General features: G+C 33.4%; 1 protein-coding gene and 1 pseudogene across 1 annotated transcript in view; both read left to right on the top strand.

The window, feature by feature from the left end:
- The first annotated feature begins 1,214 nt into the window (after positions 1-1,214).
- Positions 1,215-8,477, top strand: LOC107422140 (MDIS1-interacting receptor like kinase 2-like; annotated as a pseudogene).
- Positions 8,478-12,648: 4,171 nt separating this feature from the next.
- Positions 12,649-18,285, top strand: part of LOC125423169 (probable leucine-rich repeat receptor-like protein kinase At1g35710) — a 27,235-nt gene continuing 21,598 nt past the window's right edge. The window contains exons 1-2 of the mRNA XM_048476786.2: positions 12,649-12,837; positions 13,291-13,351. Of these exons, the coding sequence (XP_048332743.2) occupies positions 12,649-12,837; positions 13,291-13,351 (250 nt within the window). The remainder of the gene's footprint in view (positions 12,838-13,290; positions 13,352-18,285) is intronic.

Genomic DNA, 18,285 nt, shown 5'->3' with positions numbered 1-18,285 from the left:
TTTCGATAGTCCCCTGTTTGTTTTTATTGTCTGTTTTGTTTATGCTAATCTTTATTGGTTGATAATTAGATAACTCATTTTCACAAACAAATTCTTATAAATTTCTTTGTCGTTAGCAAAAGAATAGAGCGACGTGTCACGTCCGGTTTGTCTGTAGCACTACTACCTGATGTGGGCAAAAGTAATAATCCAACAACTGTACATGGGATAGTGATTGGGCAAAAATATGTACGTTAGAGGCTGAAGGTTCACTAATCAATATGAAAAATCAATTATTTAGAGCCAAAAAAATGAAAATCAGCAGTAATTTGCAATTAAATTGGATCATGTTTTTTGACTAACAATGATTAACAACCGTATCATGAATAAATAGGTCACATGACGGATATTTAAATGCATTAATTTTCAAATTAAACAGTACAAAAGTGCAAAATTTTAAATTATAAGTTATTTATACGTATTTATCCCAACACACATAAACTCTAGTTTTAAAATTTTGGACTTTAATAATACTCTTTGTTTAAGAAATTACACTTTAATATCGCATATACAATTTACGTAACATAATTGTTACTACCTAATTAGTCAACAGTGTAAATGATCCAACTTACAATAAATTATAAATTCACAATTTAATTTGTAATTATTAGAAAATGAGAGCCTACATTACAAAATTGCAAAAATTAAAAGTACTAAAATATAATGAACACTAAAAAAGTAGCAAAACCGACAATCGAAGAAAAAGAAAGAGAGAGAGAGAGAGAGATAGAAAGAGAGAGAGTCAAATATGAAAGAAAAACATTAAAAACAAAAAGTTAAAAAAATAAAATAAAAGAACTAGTTTTTTTTTTCTTTTTTCATTTTCTTGGTGGGTAAAATTAAATTATTTATTATTATTTTTTTCATATCGGGTTCACTTTCACCAGAACAAAACTTTTGAAGAAACTATTTGACATGATAAAATTTTCCAAAATATATAAAAATAAAAATATATATAGGAACTAAAAATCAGATTAAATTGTCCATTGGTGCAAAAGAACCTTTTAACTAAATAAATTAATTTATCAATAAATAAATAAATAAATGAATAAGAGCATCTATTATATTTAATATAATTTTTTTAGATAAAATATCTCTTAATAATTATTTACATTCCTTATGGAATAATGGGCATTTCATATAGTAAAGTTTTTAACCTGTATAATCACAAACTCTATATATATATACACGAAACAAAGGCAAGGCTTTCCAAGCCGATCTTTTCTAGTTTATCAAAGTGCAAACTCTAACTCGTGATCAACTCCATGGCAACCGTTCTTGGAAAACATCTCTTTGACAAGGTTGTTGTACGGCAACTAAACTTTTTCTTCTTTACCATCATCATCACTCTACTGTTTCTTTGCTCCTCTAACTCTTCTTCAGATACAAGTAGAGAAGCTGAGGCCCTTATGAAATGGAAGGAGAGCCTTCATATTAACCCATCTCATTCTCTTCTCCCCTCGTGGCGTCTCAATTCCACCTCTGCTTTCGCTAATTCTTCTCGTAGCCCCTGCAAGTGGGTTGGGATCGTTTGCAACAAGTTTGGAAGTATCATCGAGATTGACCTTCCAAGCTCTAATCTTAAAGGTACGCTTCGAAACTTCAACTTCTCCTCGTTTCCCAACTTACTCAAGTTTAATATATCTAACAACTCCCTTTATGGAAGTATTCCCTCCCACATAAGCAACCTTTCCAAACTCATTTACCTTGATATGGGGTCCAATCATCTCTCTGGTAACCTTCCATCAGCAATAAGGCTTTTGACAAGTTTACGTTACCTTGCAGTGCCTAAAAATTATTTGAATGGCGCTATACCACCTGAAATAGGCATGTTGGAGTCTCTTGAGGAGTTGCATGCATATAATAACAACTTTTCAGGTTCAATTCCTTTGTCCATTGTAAACTTGACCAACTTAACAAAGTTGGATCTTAGTAGCAACTATCTCACCGGATCCATCCCTCCTGAGATTGGACATCTTCAATCTCTCACTTTGCTCAGTGTGGCTAATAACTACCTTATTGGCTCAATTCCTATGTCCATTGGACAATCTAAATCTCTCGTTAATCTTTTTCTGGATAGAAATCATCTTTCTGGGAACATTCCATACCAAATATGCCATTTGAAAAATTTACGTTTCCTTGCTATTTCTGACAATTACTTAAACGGCTTTATACCACCTGAAATAGGCATGTTGGTGTCTCTTGAGGTGCTCTATGCATATAATAACAATTTTTCAGGTTCAATTCCTTTGTCCATTGGAAACTTGAGCAACTTAATCGATTTGACTCTTTCTAGAAACAAAATAACTGGATCTATCCCCCATGAGATTGGAAAGCTTAAATCTCTTGTTAATCTTACTTTGTTTGATAACCATCTCACTGGCTCAGTTCCTGTATCCATTGGACAACTTAAATCTCTTGCTTGTCTTCATTTGTATTTAAATCATCTTAGTGGCTCAATTCCTGCATCCATTGGTAACCTTACATCCCTTGTCAACATCAGTCTTTTCAATAACAGCTTTACAGGATCGATTCCTCCTGAGCTAAACAACCTTACAAATTTGGATTTCTTCCAAATAAGCTACAATTTCTTGTCAGGATATCTTCCAGATAATATTTGTCTTGGTGGAAGGCTTAGATGGCTCGCAGCAAGTTATAATCAATTTAGAGGTTCCATTCCAAAAAGCTTGAGAAACTGTAGTTCATTAATCTTTCTTTCACTTAAAAGGAATCAACTAGCTGGAAATATGTTCGAAGTGCTGGGAACATACCCAAACTTGTATTACATGGACTTAAGCATGAACAAGTTTTTTGGGAAACTTCCAAGAAACTGGGGACAGTATCCAAAGCTCACTACTCTCAACATCTCTAACAATAACGTTACTGGTGGGCTGCCTCATGAACTTGGGAAAGCTACTCAGTTGCATAAACTTGACATTTCCTCCAATCTTCTAGTAGGGAAGATTCCTAAGGAATTAGGACAATTGAAAAAGTTATTCATTCTCAAGCTCAGCAATAATTCCCTTTCGAGCACTGTTCCTGAAGAAATTGGAATGTTAGCTGACCTTCAAATGCTTGACCTTGCTTCCAACAAATTGAATGGGCCAATTCCTAGACATATGGAACAGTGTTCAAAACTACTCCATTTGAACTTGAGCTATAACATATTCAATGGAAATATTCCCTTTCAAATTGGGAATCTGCACTTCCTTCAAAATCTTGATCTGAGTAGCAATATGCTTTTTGGAGAGTTGCCTTTAAAGCTTGGACATTTGGATAAGCTAGAAACATTTAACCTTTCTCACAACAAGCTGTCAGGCTCAATACCATCCACATTCAAAGACATGATAAGCTTGACATCTGTGGATATATCCTACAATTTGTTGGAAGGTCCTCTCCCAAACATCAAAGCCTTCAATGAGGCCCCAGTTGAAGCATTGCAACATAATAAAGGTTTGTGTGGCAGCAACACTAGTTTGAAGCCTTGCCCCGTGCATAAGAGGAATAACAGTGGAGCTACAATATTTTTAGTCATAGTATGTATATCTTGCACTCTATTTCTATTAGTTATCGTTGTTGGAATATTGTTTATTCGCAAAAAAAGAGAAAGGAATTTGGATGAGCAACCACAAGCACAAATGACTGCAACTTTCTTTCAAGCATGTAGCCATAATGGGAGAAAAGTACATGAAGAAATAGTTGAAGCCACGGAGAATTTTAGCTCTGAATATTGCATTGGAGTTGGAAGATTTGGAAGTGTCTATAAAGCATTGCTGTCAACAGGTCAAGTTGTTGCCGTGAAGAAATTCCATGAGAATGGAGGAGTGGCTGGTAAGGAAGCATTCAATAGTGAGACTAATGTGTTGACAGGAGCACGCCACCGAAATATCATTAAGCTTTATGGATTTTGTTCACATACAAGACACTCATATTTGGTGTATGAATTCATGGATAGGGGGAGCTTAGCCAATATATTAAGCGATAATGTTAAGGCATTGGAGTTGAAGTGGACCAAGAGGTTAAATGTTGTGAAAGATTTAGCCAATGCCTTGTCCTATATGCACTATGAATGTTGTCCTGCTTTAATTCATAGAGACATATCAAGTAAGAATGTTCTCTTTATGATGAATATGAAGCTCACATTTCTGACTTTGGTTCTGCTGTAACTTTAGATCCAGAGTCGTCAAATTGGACTCCATTTGAAGGAACCTTTGGATACTCAGCCCCAGGTAATTCTTCTATCAAAGTGGCTTTCATTTTATAATTTAGAATGCACGTATGGTGATATTTAGTAACCAGATAATCATTACATTTAACCCAAAAAAAAAAAAAAAAAAAAAAAAAAAAAACAAAACAAAACAAAACAAAAAGCATTTTAATCATTATGCTATATTTTTTTGCAAGTCAATGTACATAAGCCAATCAAATTTAGACTTTCTTCTATTCTGGAATGGATAGATGCATTCTGCAGCTTTACTACTTGTCAATCTATAGCTGAATTATTTGTTATACAAATCAATTTCGAAGCTAATATATTCTTATCCTTTTTGTTTAAAACAAAGTTTCACCTATTATTTCATCTATTGAAGAAAGATTTACTTGATGAGACCAGGAGAAGTTGAGAACATAATAAGTTCTTTTCCTATACTTGACCTGAAATGATAATTAATTGAACGAGAGAAGACAAAGTTTAATATAGAAATATATTACTGAATATAATATTAACTTAAATGTGTTTCTTTGGATCAGAGCTTGCTTACACAATGGAAGTAAATGAAAAGTGCGACGTCTACAGCTTTGGAGTTTTAACACTGGAACTGATCATGGGAAAACATCCAGGAGATCTCATATTGTCTTTGTCAGCATCAGCATCCTCATCATCAACACCAGCTGTTCATCAAATTCTGCTCAAGGATTTATTGGATGAGCGCCTCTCACCTCCAACAGGGCAAGTGGCTGAGAAAGTTGTCTCCATTGTGAACATAGCATTTGCATGTCTGCAACCAAGTCCACAGGCTCGGCCAACTATGAAGCAAGTAGCTGATAAGCTAACAACTCCGCTACCATCTTTATCAGAGCCTCTTGATGTTATAACATTGAAGCAGCTGCTTGATCCCCCAACTTGGACATCCTGAACGCTTGCAATCCTTCCTTGTTTCTTGTTGTGTGTAGTTTAACTTTCACTCTGTCACTATGTTCAATGTCTCTTGCTTTCTGTTATACCTTTTGCTTAAAATCCTCACTTTCTTGTTCTATTCTGAAGAATTCATAATGTGTCTTTCTTTTTCTTTTTTCTTTTTTTCTTTGATTGATTTGAATATAGGAAAGCATCCAAGGGACCTGATCTTGTCTCTATCAACATCATCATCTTCATCATCACCAGCTGTTATTGAATCACCTCCAATCTACCAGCCAAGTGCACGATCTTAGCCAACTTCTGTAACATCCAAGTTTGAGCCCCTCTGTACAATAATATTGTTGTAGTACCTTTTGAACCCTTAAACTTATTAGACTTCGAGATTATTTGCAATATTTAATGTTTCCTTTTGTCATATTTATCTACGTGTTTGTTATAATTTAGGATTTTTTTCTCTGTTAAGCTAGTCATGTCTTAGTGAGTCAACAAATTTAGTTTTTAATTGTTCCCTGGAGAAACTACATTAGTATGTTTTCTTTCTAGTGAACTATGCTTGTGTATTCCATATTTTTGCTTAGTGCTAATCCTCAAGCATTTTCATCCCTTTGTCAAAGCACTGGTTGTCTTGTTTTTCTTTTACTTTTACCTTTCATAGATGCGGATTCTTAAATTTATTATCAATATCTTTAACAGAAAATTTGTTAGTTTACCAAACTAAATTAATAATTTTAGATTTTAAATCAGATGACAGCTAGACAATACAAGGCAGTGCTTTCTTTGCAGCACAGAACGATGATAGGAAAAAGGTGCATGAGAACTTCGATAGCAAATTTGTTAGTTTCCTATAGCACATTTTCAGTTGAGAGTATGCATATATGTATTCTAAACTCAATTAATAATTTGAGATTTTATATCAAATGACGGCTAGACAGTTATAGGCAATGCTTAAGAATAGTCTGATATTGACCTTATCACTTTCGCTTTTCTTTTTTTTATTTGCATGGTAAATTGTTTTTAGACACATATTAGGTTGTTTAATATACCTAGATTTGTCATTATATTATTCCTAGAGTTTCTGAAGCTGCATTAGAATGGAAATAAATAAATAAATAAGATCTATCATTCTGTAATCTCTACAAAATTTGCTCAGAGACCCCAAATTTTGAGGGGGCACAATGGCTCATAACGGATTCTATTCTCACACATATCTGTGACAACCTATGCGTAGCTTTATTATTTTTATGCTTATATGCTGTACCTGACTTTATGTATTTATATGATGATTCAATACATCAATAAGATATACAGTTCTTACTACCATTGCTGCTCTCCTTTACTTCCTGTTTGTGTTCTTTATGATAAAAAAATGTCAGAACACTCTTGACTCCTACAAGATCATTTCTGTATCACACTAGAGTTCGATCTAATAACCTTTGCTAGCTATCCTTCAACTGGAGCAGCATTCCCTTATACAGCACAGTTGTCTAGAAAATGTCGAAAAAGGGGTGATCAAAACTCAAAACACAAGAAGAAAAATTCGCGTTCAGGATGGAACAAGCACCTCTTAAATATTCATATTAGACTCATCAAATTGGACTTTGTTTGCAGGAATCGGGTAATCAAATTGGTATGTATTCCATAACAGTTATTAACAGATATCTTGATGAGGTATGAGAAACTAGTAGGCAGATACTTTGTGCATATTTAGTAGACATAAAGAGATTAACCTTAACTATTATCCCATCTTTTGTATGCACTTTAAGGCCTCTAAATACATAAATAGAAGAGGATGTATACAGTTTAATTTAATGAGAGTGACCAGAAAAATATAATTGATTTATTAACAATTGGCATATATTACCTTAGTTTTTATCTCATAGTTGGAAAATATTAAGTCAAACTCATATTTCTTTGAAGATCAATGGAAGTAAAACAGAAAAGTGATCTCTGTTATAACATAGGAAGTGACTGGGGGAAAGCATGTTGGAGACCTCATATCATCTGTGTTCCCATCATCATTACTGGCTGCTGTTGCTGTACTTATGGATGTACTGTATAGGCGTCTCTCCCCTCCAAGTAGTAAAATACCAAACTGAGTGGCCCCCATTGCATAGCTAGCATTTGCATGCCTGCAGCCAATTCCAGAGTCTTGACCAGCTATGAAGCAAGTATCTTAGAAGCTGTCAGCTCCATTACCTTCCTTATCGGAGCCTCCAACATGGGCATCCTAAACAGCGGCAATGTCTCCTTGTTTTTATTGTCCATAAAACAATATAAATTGTTTTCAACTCTGTTATTCTTCATTAGTCAAAATGTTGTTTTTCATTTCTTGCTCGGTAAGATATACAATGACTTGGTCATATTATGTCTTAATAGTCGGCAAAACTGATCTCATTATTGAAACATATTAACTTAAATGCATTATGTTTCATCAGAGCTTGCTTACACGATGGAGGTAAACGAGAAGTGTGATGTGTACAGCTTTGAAGTTGTAATATTAGAACTGATTTTGTGAAAGCATCCAGCAGATCTCATACTATATCTATCAGCACCATCGTCAATACCAGCTGTTCATCACCTCTCACCTCCAGAGAACGAAGTAGCAGAGAAAGTTGTCTCCGTTGTCAACTTGGCATTTACATGTGTTCAACCAAGACCTCAATCTCGGCCAACTATGAAGCGTCTATGAACCTATCAACTTAGCATTTACATCATTATCAAAGCCTCTTAGTACAATTACATTGAAGCAGCTGTTTGATCTCCCGACTTAGACGCCCTGAATGGTTGCAATTTTTCCTCGTTTCATGTTGTGTGTTAGCAATTGCATGACTTTTCTTTCCCTCTGTCATTGTGTTGAAGATTCCTTATCTCTTTCTTTTAGCTTTATATGTGTCATGGTTTAATGATTTGTTTGGATATAGGAAAGCATCCAGGGGATCTGATGTTCATCAGTTTCTTCTTACGGGTTTATTGAATCACCGCTTCTCACCTTGGATACCTCAAATAGCAGAAAAAGTTGTCTTCTCAAAGCTAACATTTGGTTTTCTGCAGCCAAGTCCACTATCTCAGCCAACTTTGTTATCATGCCTCTCTCTACCATCACATTGCTGCAGTACCTTTTGAACCCCTCTCATCTTATTAGACTTCAAAATTGTTGGAATGTTTCCGTGTACCATATTCTCCATGTTTTTATGTTAATTTAGGAACTTTTTCTCCGCTGTGTCATGTCTTAGTGAGTCTTTTAAATAGTTTATTCGAAAAACTACAGTAAAAAGTATTTTGTATATACTATCCTAAAGCCCCATGCATGGTACCCTTTTCCCCTCATGTTTTCTTTACCTGTTTTAGACCATTACTATCTAATTCTTAAATTAATTATCAACATCTTTAATAGCAAATTGTTAGTTTCTTATATAGCACATTTATACTTGAGTATATTTGAATATTTTAAATTGAATTAATAATTTGAGATTTTGAACCAAACAATAATAGGCAGTACTTAAGAATTGACTCATATTGAGCAAAATAGACATTCACCCTGCCACTTTTACTTTTTATTTTTTTATTTGCGTGGCTATCAATTAAAATCAGCATTAATCCACAATAGCTGATAGCTTAGAACTAAAAGACAACCAGAGTTTTGGCATATAATGACATAACTACATAAAGCTGCAAAAATACATATCACAATCAAAGGCAGAAATATTAAACTAGATAAATATATAACAGTTGATATTATGGGGGTAAAAAGAGAAAGAAAAAGCCAAACAGACCGTTTCACTCGTGACTATAATTCACTCTAGATTATTATAAAGCAAAATAACACTGTTTCAAGTATTAATTCACAAGTGTATAATTACTATAACTCTAGACAAACCTCCAATAAGAGGTTATCTAATGGAACAAATATCCCTCAAGCTATTGCAAGTTTATAAAGTTATGGCCAGAAGTAGTAAATCAAAGCCCTACAAGAATAAAATTTGCATCAAAACAGAGCATTGATAGTCTACCACTAGCAGTCAAATGTGGTAATATGCCATCATATTCTTCATATATGTTTATCATTATTGCAATCCAAAAATATATGTTTATCATTATTGCAATCCAAAAATATATGTATATTATCAATACTTCTGTTTTTTGTTTATTATTTTTAATTTTTAATTTTTTGATTTTTTAATTTTTATATTTTGCATGTATATTATCTCTATTTTTGGTGTAGAATACTCCTTGTGTTATTTGGAACATGCAAGTCGAGTTTAGGATGTAGCTTTGGACGGAAGTATTTCAAGTTTAGCAGAACAAATGTGTGTTAAACTTATTGCAGTTCAATGTTTTTGGACTAGAAATTCAAAAAGAAAGCTTAAACAAACCCATCAATTCGATCATTTGAACACGGTGTGACTTGTCATTACTCATTGCCTTGTAGATCACTCTTACTGTAAAATGTTTATCGATCGGGTAAAAGGATTTTACTAGAATTGGTTTTATACATGTTTTGCAGTGAAAAATAAAAATAAAAAAAGTAAAAATAAAAACGGTAAAAGAATAAAATAAAATAAAAATGATAATTGTGGTATAGCAGAGACTCTTTGTTTTGCTAAAACAGGATAATACAGAGCTTTTAACTTGCATAGCAGTCAAATCTGCTAGTGACAATTTAACAACATAAATGTATGAAATTTATGCAATAAGATTAAAGATTCACAATAGGTTTGCACACTCAGCGTCAAGTAAATTTTGCAACAAAGTAGGTTTAATTGTATGGTAAACTACAATGCATATCTGTTGGTGATTTTCGATAGTCAGGGAATCTCATGCTCATGTTTTGTTAAATCCTAAAGTTTTAGAAATGGAAATGACACTTCTACTTTAGCAAACAATAACTGAACCATTCCTTCGGGAAAGTAAAAACCGTAAACAGAAACCAGAGAAGAGAGAGAGAGAGAGAGAGAGAGAGAGAGAGAGAGAGAGAGAGAGAGAGAGAGAGCAAAAGCAAAAAATAGCTATGCCCCTTTATTCAATCCTTGAAAATCTGTACTTAAAATATTTAATGTTTCTTCTATTCAGAATGAATTAAGAGAACCACAGTGGGCATACTCTGTAGCTGCACTGCTTTCCTAGTTACAATGGTCAAGTTGTTATCATACACTAATTTCCAAAGCAAGAAGTCTCTAATCCTATATTTCATTTATTTCAGTCAAGTTTGGAAGAGATCATGGCAAAGCATCTAGGAGATCTCCTTTTATCTCTGCCAACTTCACCGTACCCTAATGCTGATGATCAAGTTCTGCTTATGAATAAATTGGACCAACGTCTCTCACTTCCAAGAAAGCAAATAGCAGACCAAGTGGTCTTTATCACAAAGCTAGCATTTTCATGTCTAAATCCAAATCCAAAGTCTCAGCCAATTATGAAGTACGCTTTTGAAAAGCTATCAACTTCATCATTACTAAGGAAATATCTTCCACTAGTCCTAATCCCATCAGTAATGAGCAGTATCAAATTGTCAGCTCCTGCTTTATAGCTTCTTACCTTATGTACAAAGATTGTATAGAATATTTTATTTTCCCCACATTTTCTATTTTTATGCATTTTTATTTAACTCTTTTTTTAATAATTTTTTTTATTTTAACTTAAGTTTTTTTATTTTTTGTTTACTCATGCATTTTTATCTTTTTATCTAGTACTTTCATTTTGGTTTTCTTCTCATTATCATTTTTTAAAATCAAGTTCTTTTTGTTTTCTTTTCATTTTTTTAAATTATATCTTTGGACTGGTGAAATGGAACCAAGTAAAATTAATATTATCTAATTTATCAAAAATATAAAACAGGTGTTTGTTACAAAAAAAATTTCAATATAAAGTTAAGAATATCCAATTTATATATAAAAAAAAGAATTTGAATAAAATTAAGAATGTCTAATTTTATAAATATATATGTATATATATTAGTTTAAAAAAAAAAAAAAAGCTTGTGTTTGTAAAATAATGATTAAATTGGTCTAACAATTAAAGTTTTCTTTCCTTACATTTCTCCCATCTTTACAAAACAAAGGATGCAAAGTTACTTTCATCATGCCAAACCAAACAAGAAGGAGGATAAATATAAACTTTTCCACCCCTTTACTTTTTCATCCATCCTTATTTTTTCCATCATCTCTGTTAAATGAAGGAGGGATAAGTGTTATATGTGTTGTTTTATGTCCAGAGGATATCTAAAGGGATTGCCAAAAAGCTCCAACATGTGCTCCAACAGAAGTATATATCAATACTTCTGTTTTTTGTTTATTATTTATTATTTTTTTATTTTTATTTTTGCATGTATATTATCTCTATTTTTGGTGTGTAATACTTCATGTGTTATTTGGAACATGCAAGTTGAGTTTAGAATGTAGCTTTGGACCGGAGTATTTCAAGTTTAGTAGAACAAATATGTGTTAAACTTAATGCAGTTCAATGTTTTTGGACTAGACATTCAAAAAGAAAGCTTAAACAAACCCATCAATTCGATCATTTGAACATGGTGTGACTGGTCATTACTCGTTGCCTAATAGATCACTCTTACTGTAAAATGTTTATCAATTGGGTACAAGGATTTTTCTACAGTTTTGTTTTATACATGCTCTGAAGTGAAAAAAATAAAAATAAAAAAAAAAGTAAAAAATACAAACAGTAATAGAATAAAATAAAATAAAAATTGTAATTGTGGTAAATCAGAGACTCTTTGTTTTGCTAAAACAGGACAAAACAGAGCGTTTAACTTGCATAGCAGTCAAATCTGGTAGTGACAATTTAACAACATAAATTTAAGAAATTTATGTAATAAGATTAAAGATTCACAATAGATTTGCACACTCAGCGCCAAGTAAATTTTGCAACAAAGTAGGTTTAATTGTGTGGTAAACTACAATGCATATCTGTTGGTAATTTTTGATAGTCAGGGAATCTCATGCTCATGTTTTGTTAAATCCTAAAGCTTTAGAAATGGAAATTACACTTCTACTTTAGCAAACAATAACTGAACCGTTCCTTAGGGAAAGTAAAAACCATAAACAAAAACCAAAGAGAGAGAATCAAACCAAAAAAAAAAAAAAGAGCAAAAGCAAAAACTAACTATGCCCCTTTATTCAATCCATATGATTTTTATGCTAAGGTATGGCAGAGATTTGTGCAATTCATATTCGCTTGCAAATCTGTACTTAAAATATTTAATGTTTCTTCTATTAAGAACGAATTAAGAGAACCACAGTAGGCATGCTCTACACTGCTTTCCTAGTTAGAATGGTCAAGTTGTTATCATACACTAATTTCCAAAGCAAGAGTCTTTGTTTTCTCTAATCCTATATTTCATTTATTTCAGTCTTTAACCACTTTACATGCATGTACTTGACAAAAAGCATTGGCATATGTAGCTTATTTATTTCAATCTCTGACCATTAATTTCGTTTGAAGTTGCATACAAGTAGATCATGGCAAAGCATCCAGGAGATCTCCTTTCATCTCTGCTAACTTTGCCATCCCCTGCTGCTGATGATCAAGTTCTGCTTATGGATATACTGGACCAACGTCTCTCACTTCCAAAAAGGCAAATAGCAGACCAAGTGGTCTGCATTGCAAAGCTAGCATTTTCATGTCTAAATCCAAATCTAGAGTCTTGGGCAACTATGAAGTATGCTTTTGAGAAGCTATCAGCTACGTCTCTACTAATGAAATAACTTCAAGCAATTCCAATCCCATCAGTCATGAGCAATATCAGATTGCCTCCTCCTACTTTATAGCTTCTTACCTTATGTACAAAGACTCTATAGAATATGTTGTTTACGACTCTAAATTCATGGATACAGGCTTGATGGAATGCTATGAGATGTGCAATGAATTGAAGGAGGAAGCGAAAGGAGTTGGAAAGCATTGGAATGAACTGAAGAAGGCTTAAAAGATAGAACCTCAAAAGCAGGGGCTCTCTATCTAGAGAGCTGGGGTGCTATCCTCAAAGCTAGGGCTCTCTATCTAGAGAGTTGAGGCTTTTTAATGTTGGCTGGTCAAAGTTGTGGTACTATTCATTGAGGGTCACAGCTCTATCCCCTATCTAATGTTGAACTTTTTGCTTTCAGAGACAAAAGCTTGAGAGTCATGGTACTTGTCGTGTAGGTGCTGCTCTACTGCGTTCACTGTGTTTGTTCCTTTCTCTCTTTATTTGTGTTTATTGTCTCTTTTTCTAGATTTTAGTTGGTAGTGTGCTTGGGTTCCATTTATGTTGCAATCTCTCCTTTATGTTTGGTTAATTTGGTTGGATTAAGATTTATTCATAACTACATATGGTATTTTCCCAATAGAACATTTTTTTTATTATTAAAATCCTATGCTATGGTATATATATCCTTTGTAAACATGTATAGCTATACGAATAAAATTATTCTTTTTCAATGGATATCACAATAAGCAATAATCTTCTTATGGTATCAAAGCATCTCTTATTCCAATGAGTCTAGATTTAGAACTTTTTTTTTAGTTTTCTTTCTCTTCTTTATGTTTAAATCATGGTTGAAAGTGATAGCTCTTCTTCCATCTAATCAACCCCAGTGGTAACTTTTGTTTCATCTGCCACAGTCACAAATGGTAACCAGCTCATATCTTTTAATGCTTCTCAACTTCCTATCAAACTCAGAAATCAAATTTCCTTACCTGGAAGGTACAATTTGATTCTCTTTCTCACTTCTATGATATGCTTGGATATCTTGATGTGGTTCCAAGCCATGCTAATCACCAACAATCATCGTTAATGGAACTACTATTTGAAATGCTGATTATCTTTTCTAGATGCACCAAGACAAGTTATTGTTTCATGGAATAATTTCCTCTCTTCATCCATCTATGTCAAGCTTCAGGCCTCCATTAAAACTTCTTGTGAGGCCTAAAGTCGGCTTAGTATATGAGCTACCTATTATTGTGTATCCCATTGGGGATGATGAAAATGTTTCATATTTCATTAATGGTCTTAGATCCAAGTTTAAAAAGATTGTAGCTCCTGTTTGTTAAAGAGTGTACGAACACATTCCCCAAGTCCCACACTCGTAAATCATAGGGATCCTAAATGGTATATAAGAGGGTTGTATTATTCACCGTATTAGGTTAATCTTTTAAGTACAACCGTAAGCCTTAACAGATGTAATCAAAGCCATGGCCTAGGCAAAACCATTTGTATGCACATGATAAACCTCGAGATGAATTGAATGGTGGATGGGCACCATTCGGTGGACTTTGATGGAAACTTGATGATAGAAATTACATGTCGAGGTTGGCCTCCTCCATGAAAGCTCCATGGTAATGCAGTGAGTGCCTCCTATGGTGGAGACCTATGAAATGGCATGAAAGGATTGTCAATATAAAGGGGTTGGTCTTTAATTCAAGGAGATGATTATTAGAGAGTGCGCTAAGAAAGTCCCAAATCACTCATATAATATGTTAGGGTTACTCCTCATATTGAGTTCTGCATGAGATGAATCTTGAGGTAAATCGAACAATGGATGGGCCCGCTGTAACACCCGATCCAAGAAAATGCCTCTAATTTGAATTTTTGACTAGGGTTGATCAAGGTTGACCAAATAGGTCCATGGTTGACTTTTTACTGTGAGAGGAATTTTGTGTTGATTGAGGAACCATGGTAAAATACTCATCGACATGAGTTCATGCACTATAGTATGCCAAAGGAATTAAGAGTAGAAAGTTATGGTTAAAACAAGTTGCGATCCGGATTGATTGGCAAGCTCGGAGTTGACTTTTTATTTATATGGATTTTGACATTGACTCCTATACTATGTAGTGTTCGTCGATACGAGTCTATGGATAGATGGCACTCTTAATTTGGACCTATAGTTAAAAAGTTAATAATTAATGCTACCCCATCTGGATTATGTAATTCACTGCCTCCCATCTATTACATTAGACATGAATAATCTCTCTATTTCTCAACCCTACGAGGGTCTTAATAAGCTTGGATATTTTGTCTAACAATGTTATGTTGAAGGAGATTCTTCTTCTTTTCACTAATGGAAAATTACACTACCAAGAGAAATAATTAGTGCTCATCTGACTAGCTCATGGAATCCATTGCATCCCATCTTTTACCATTGACATCAATAATTTTTCAATTTCTCAACCCTACAAAGGTTCTAATGATACTATTATTATGGCATAGGTTTTGTTATTACACACTGGAAACTCCACCCTTCCTTCTCATTGTCAATCTTTTTCTCTTTCTTATGTCTAATATATGCCTACTATGCAATAAAATTTAATATAATCTTTCTTAGTTTTATAAAACTAATGAGACCTTTATTGAATTTTTTTTCCCTCCTGTTTTGTGTTGGAGGATCTTAACCACAATGGTACATCTAGTGCAAGGGTGAAACAAGAATAACATGTACGAATGGCTGACCATAAAGAAATTTATCGTGGGGGAAAAACTTAATGAGAATCTGCCTATACGCGCACAACCTACAACCCACTAGGGTGCTAATCCTGTGCAATTGAAGACCAGACCAATTACTAGAGTACAAGCTAAGAAGTTTAAGGATAATCTGGTTAGATTTATTCAAGGTGTTATTAAATCTCAAGAAGGTATGGTTATACCCAAAGATTCTAAGGCCATGTTAAGTATCCAAGTTGTGAAGGCAGAAATGGACCCAGGAAGCTATTTTGAAGCATCTATAGACTTTGGGCAGCAAGGGACGGGTTTGTTAGCTTATGAATGAGATTGAGCTCATCAAGAGGCCATGAAATCATGCCAAGACAGAAGCAAAGGTTCTCAAGCATGACCAAATGCACACAAGCTTCAACATGGCCGGTTTCGGTGGTTTTGGCTTTTGAAAGGACTTTATTTGCATTTCAAGCAAGTTTTGATCATTCCAATCAATGGTAACATGTGGGAACCAGTTATAATCCTATTTGGAATCCTACATAACATATTGGATCTGATTTGGAGCCTAAACTAACTACTTTTTCTAAAAATTTGAACCAGTTACAATCCTATTTGAAATCCTACATAGCATATTGGCAGACTAATCAACTATTTTCCAAATTTAAAATTTGACTTTTGTTTTAGGAAATAATATTTTATTTTGGTTTTTATTTAATTATTTGCTGGACAAATTAATTTAGAAAGGTTGATATTATAATATTTTGATCATAAATTAATTAATTCCTATTTCAAAATTAAAAAATTAATTAATACAAATTAGATTAGGAAAAGGACATAAAATTCAGCCACATCATTGTTATTTTTCTATTGGCCAGTTTTAACCTAATTGATTTAAGGTTTGAATTCTTATAAATTTAGCATATTTAAAGGCTTATTTTTTAATGGAACAGTAGCTTAGATTAATATACAAAAATTTATTTGTGAGAAAGAATTCTCTTTGCCCTCTTTAAACACCTAAAACACCGAATAGAGATTGAGTGTTTTAGTTTGACTTATCAATAGGAGATCCATCACCTACTGCATCGTCTTCATCATATACCAAGGTTTCTAATAACAAGTTGATTAGGGATCAAGGTGACCATTATAATTTAAACTTAATTTCGATTCGGATTAGTATAATATGGGTTTAGAAGCAAATCAACTAGGTTTCTGGAAAACTATCGGGGAAAAAAAAAAAAGAAAAGAAAAGAAAAGCGGCCTAGTTTGGCCATTTTTTGTCAAATAATTTTTATTCATTTTTATCCCATTTACTATGATAGGACTCGCTCCGGGAACACTCCTAGGATCTTCCGAGTGGTCCTACCTAGTGAAGTTCCACCGGATAATCTGTAGAGAATATCCAATGGAACCTCACCTTAAAACGTGGACAACGAACACATGCATTACTAATAATACCTCAATATATAAATATAAATAAATCCATAACAGCACAAAGTCCACAATCGACCTATTGTACCATAAGCCATAACTACTCCCATAGTAATATGGTCTCTATTGAGTCCAATATTTAAATCAGAGCATTCTAAGAGTGTTAACAAAGTTTAGTAGTATAAATAAGAAATAAACGATGTCCAGAAAGATAAAGGTACAATAAAAAAAAAGATAATATTGCTGCTATTGTGGAAGGAACAAAGTAATAGGCTGTGCGCGAGGTAGACTGCTACTAATTGCCTGAAACTAGGGGAACAGATTAAAAACAATAAAATGTGAGATAAAGAAATCTCAGTGAGTGACATAATATAATAGAAATATAATAATTTATTTCCATAAAATCTTTCTCTTAACACCTTTCATTCCACTCGTTTGAAAAGTTCTCTGTTTAAAAATCATTTCACAAAACCCAAACTTGTACCTCAATTCAATATCATGAAATGGATACTCAAAAGGTATAAAGTGAATAATCAATATAATATTATAAAATACCTTAATCAAGATGTAAAAATTAAGCGTAAATATTATAAACGCAATTCCATAAAATTATTATGAAAGTGCAGTAATAACCACAATATTTGAAAACCATCAATGTATTCAAAACATATATAATGTACAATTTGATATACCAAACTGTACCATGGGATATACCCACCTCACGATCGTTAATATACGAAGGCATCGTGGAAAATAATAAACCGTCGGGACGTACCCAACCTCACGATCCATGGTAATAAATAACCTATGGGATGAACCCAACCTCACGGTATCGTGGTAATAACAAACTATCGAATAAACCCGACCTCACAGTCTGTGGCAATAATAAACCGTTGGGTGAATCCAACCTCACGGCACCGTGGCAATATTAAACCGTCACTTAAACCCAACCTCACAGTCCATGGCAATAATAAATCATTGGATGAAACCAACATCATGGTATTGTGGCAAACCTAGCATGCTATAATATGATACTAAACCGAAACTCTGACACTATATGGTACATCAATTAAAAATAACTAATACCGTATCCTTAAAACAATCTTGTAAGATTATATATACTTTTCCAACAATACTGTATCATAAATAATAATTTAATATTCAAATTTAACCGCTTATTTAAATATTTCAAAAAATTTCAAATCATCATTTCATGCTAAACCAGAAATACCACGATGAAATATATTCACTATAAACCAAT

This window comes from Ziziphus jujuba, chromosome 3 (genome assembly GCF_031755915.1).
Source record: "Ziziphus jujuba cultivar Dongzao chromosome 3, ASM3175591v1".
NCBI classification, from domain to species: Eukaryota; Viridiplantae; Streptophyta; class Magnoliopsida; order Rosales; family Rhamnaceae; genus Ziziphus; species Ziziphus jujuba.
This window is presented reverse-complemented; position numbering and strand designations above follow the sequence as displayed.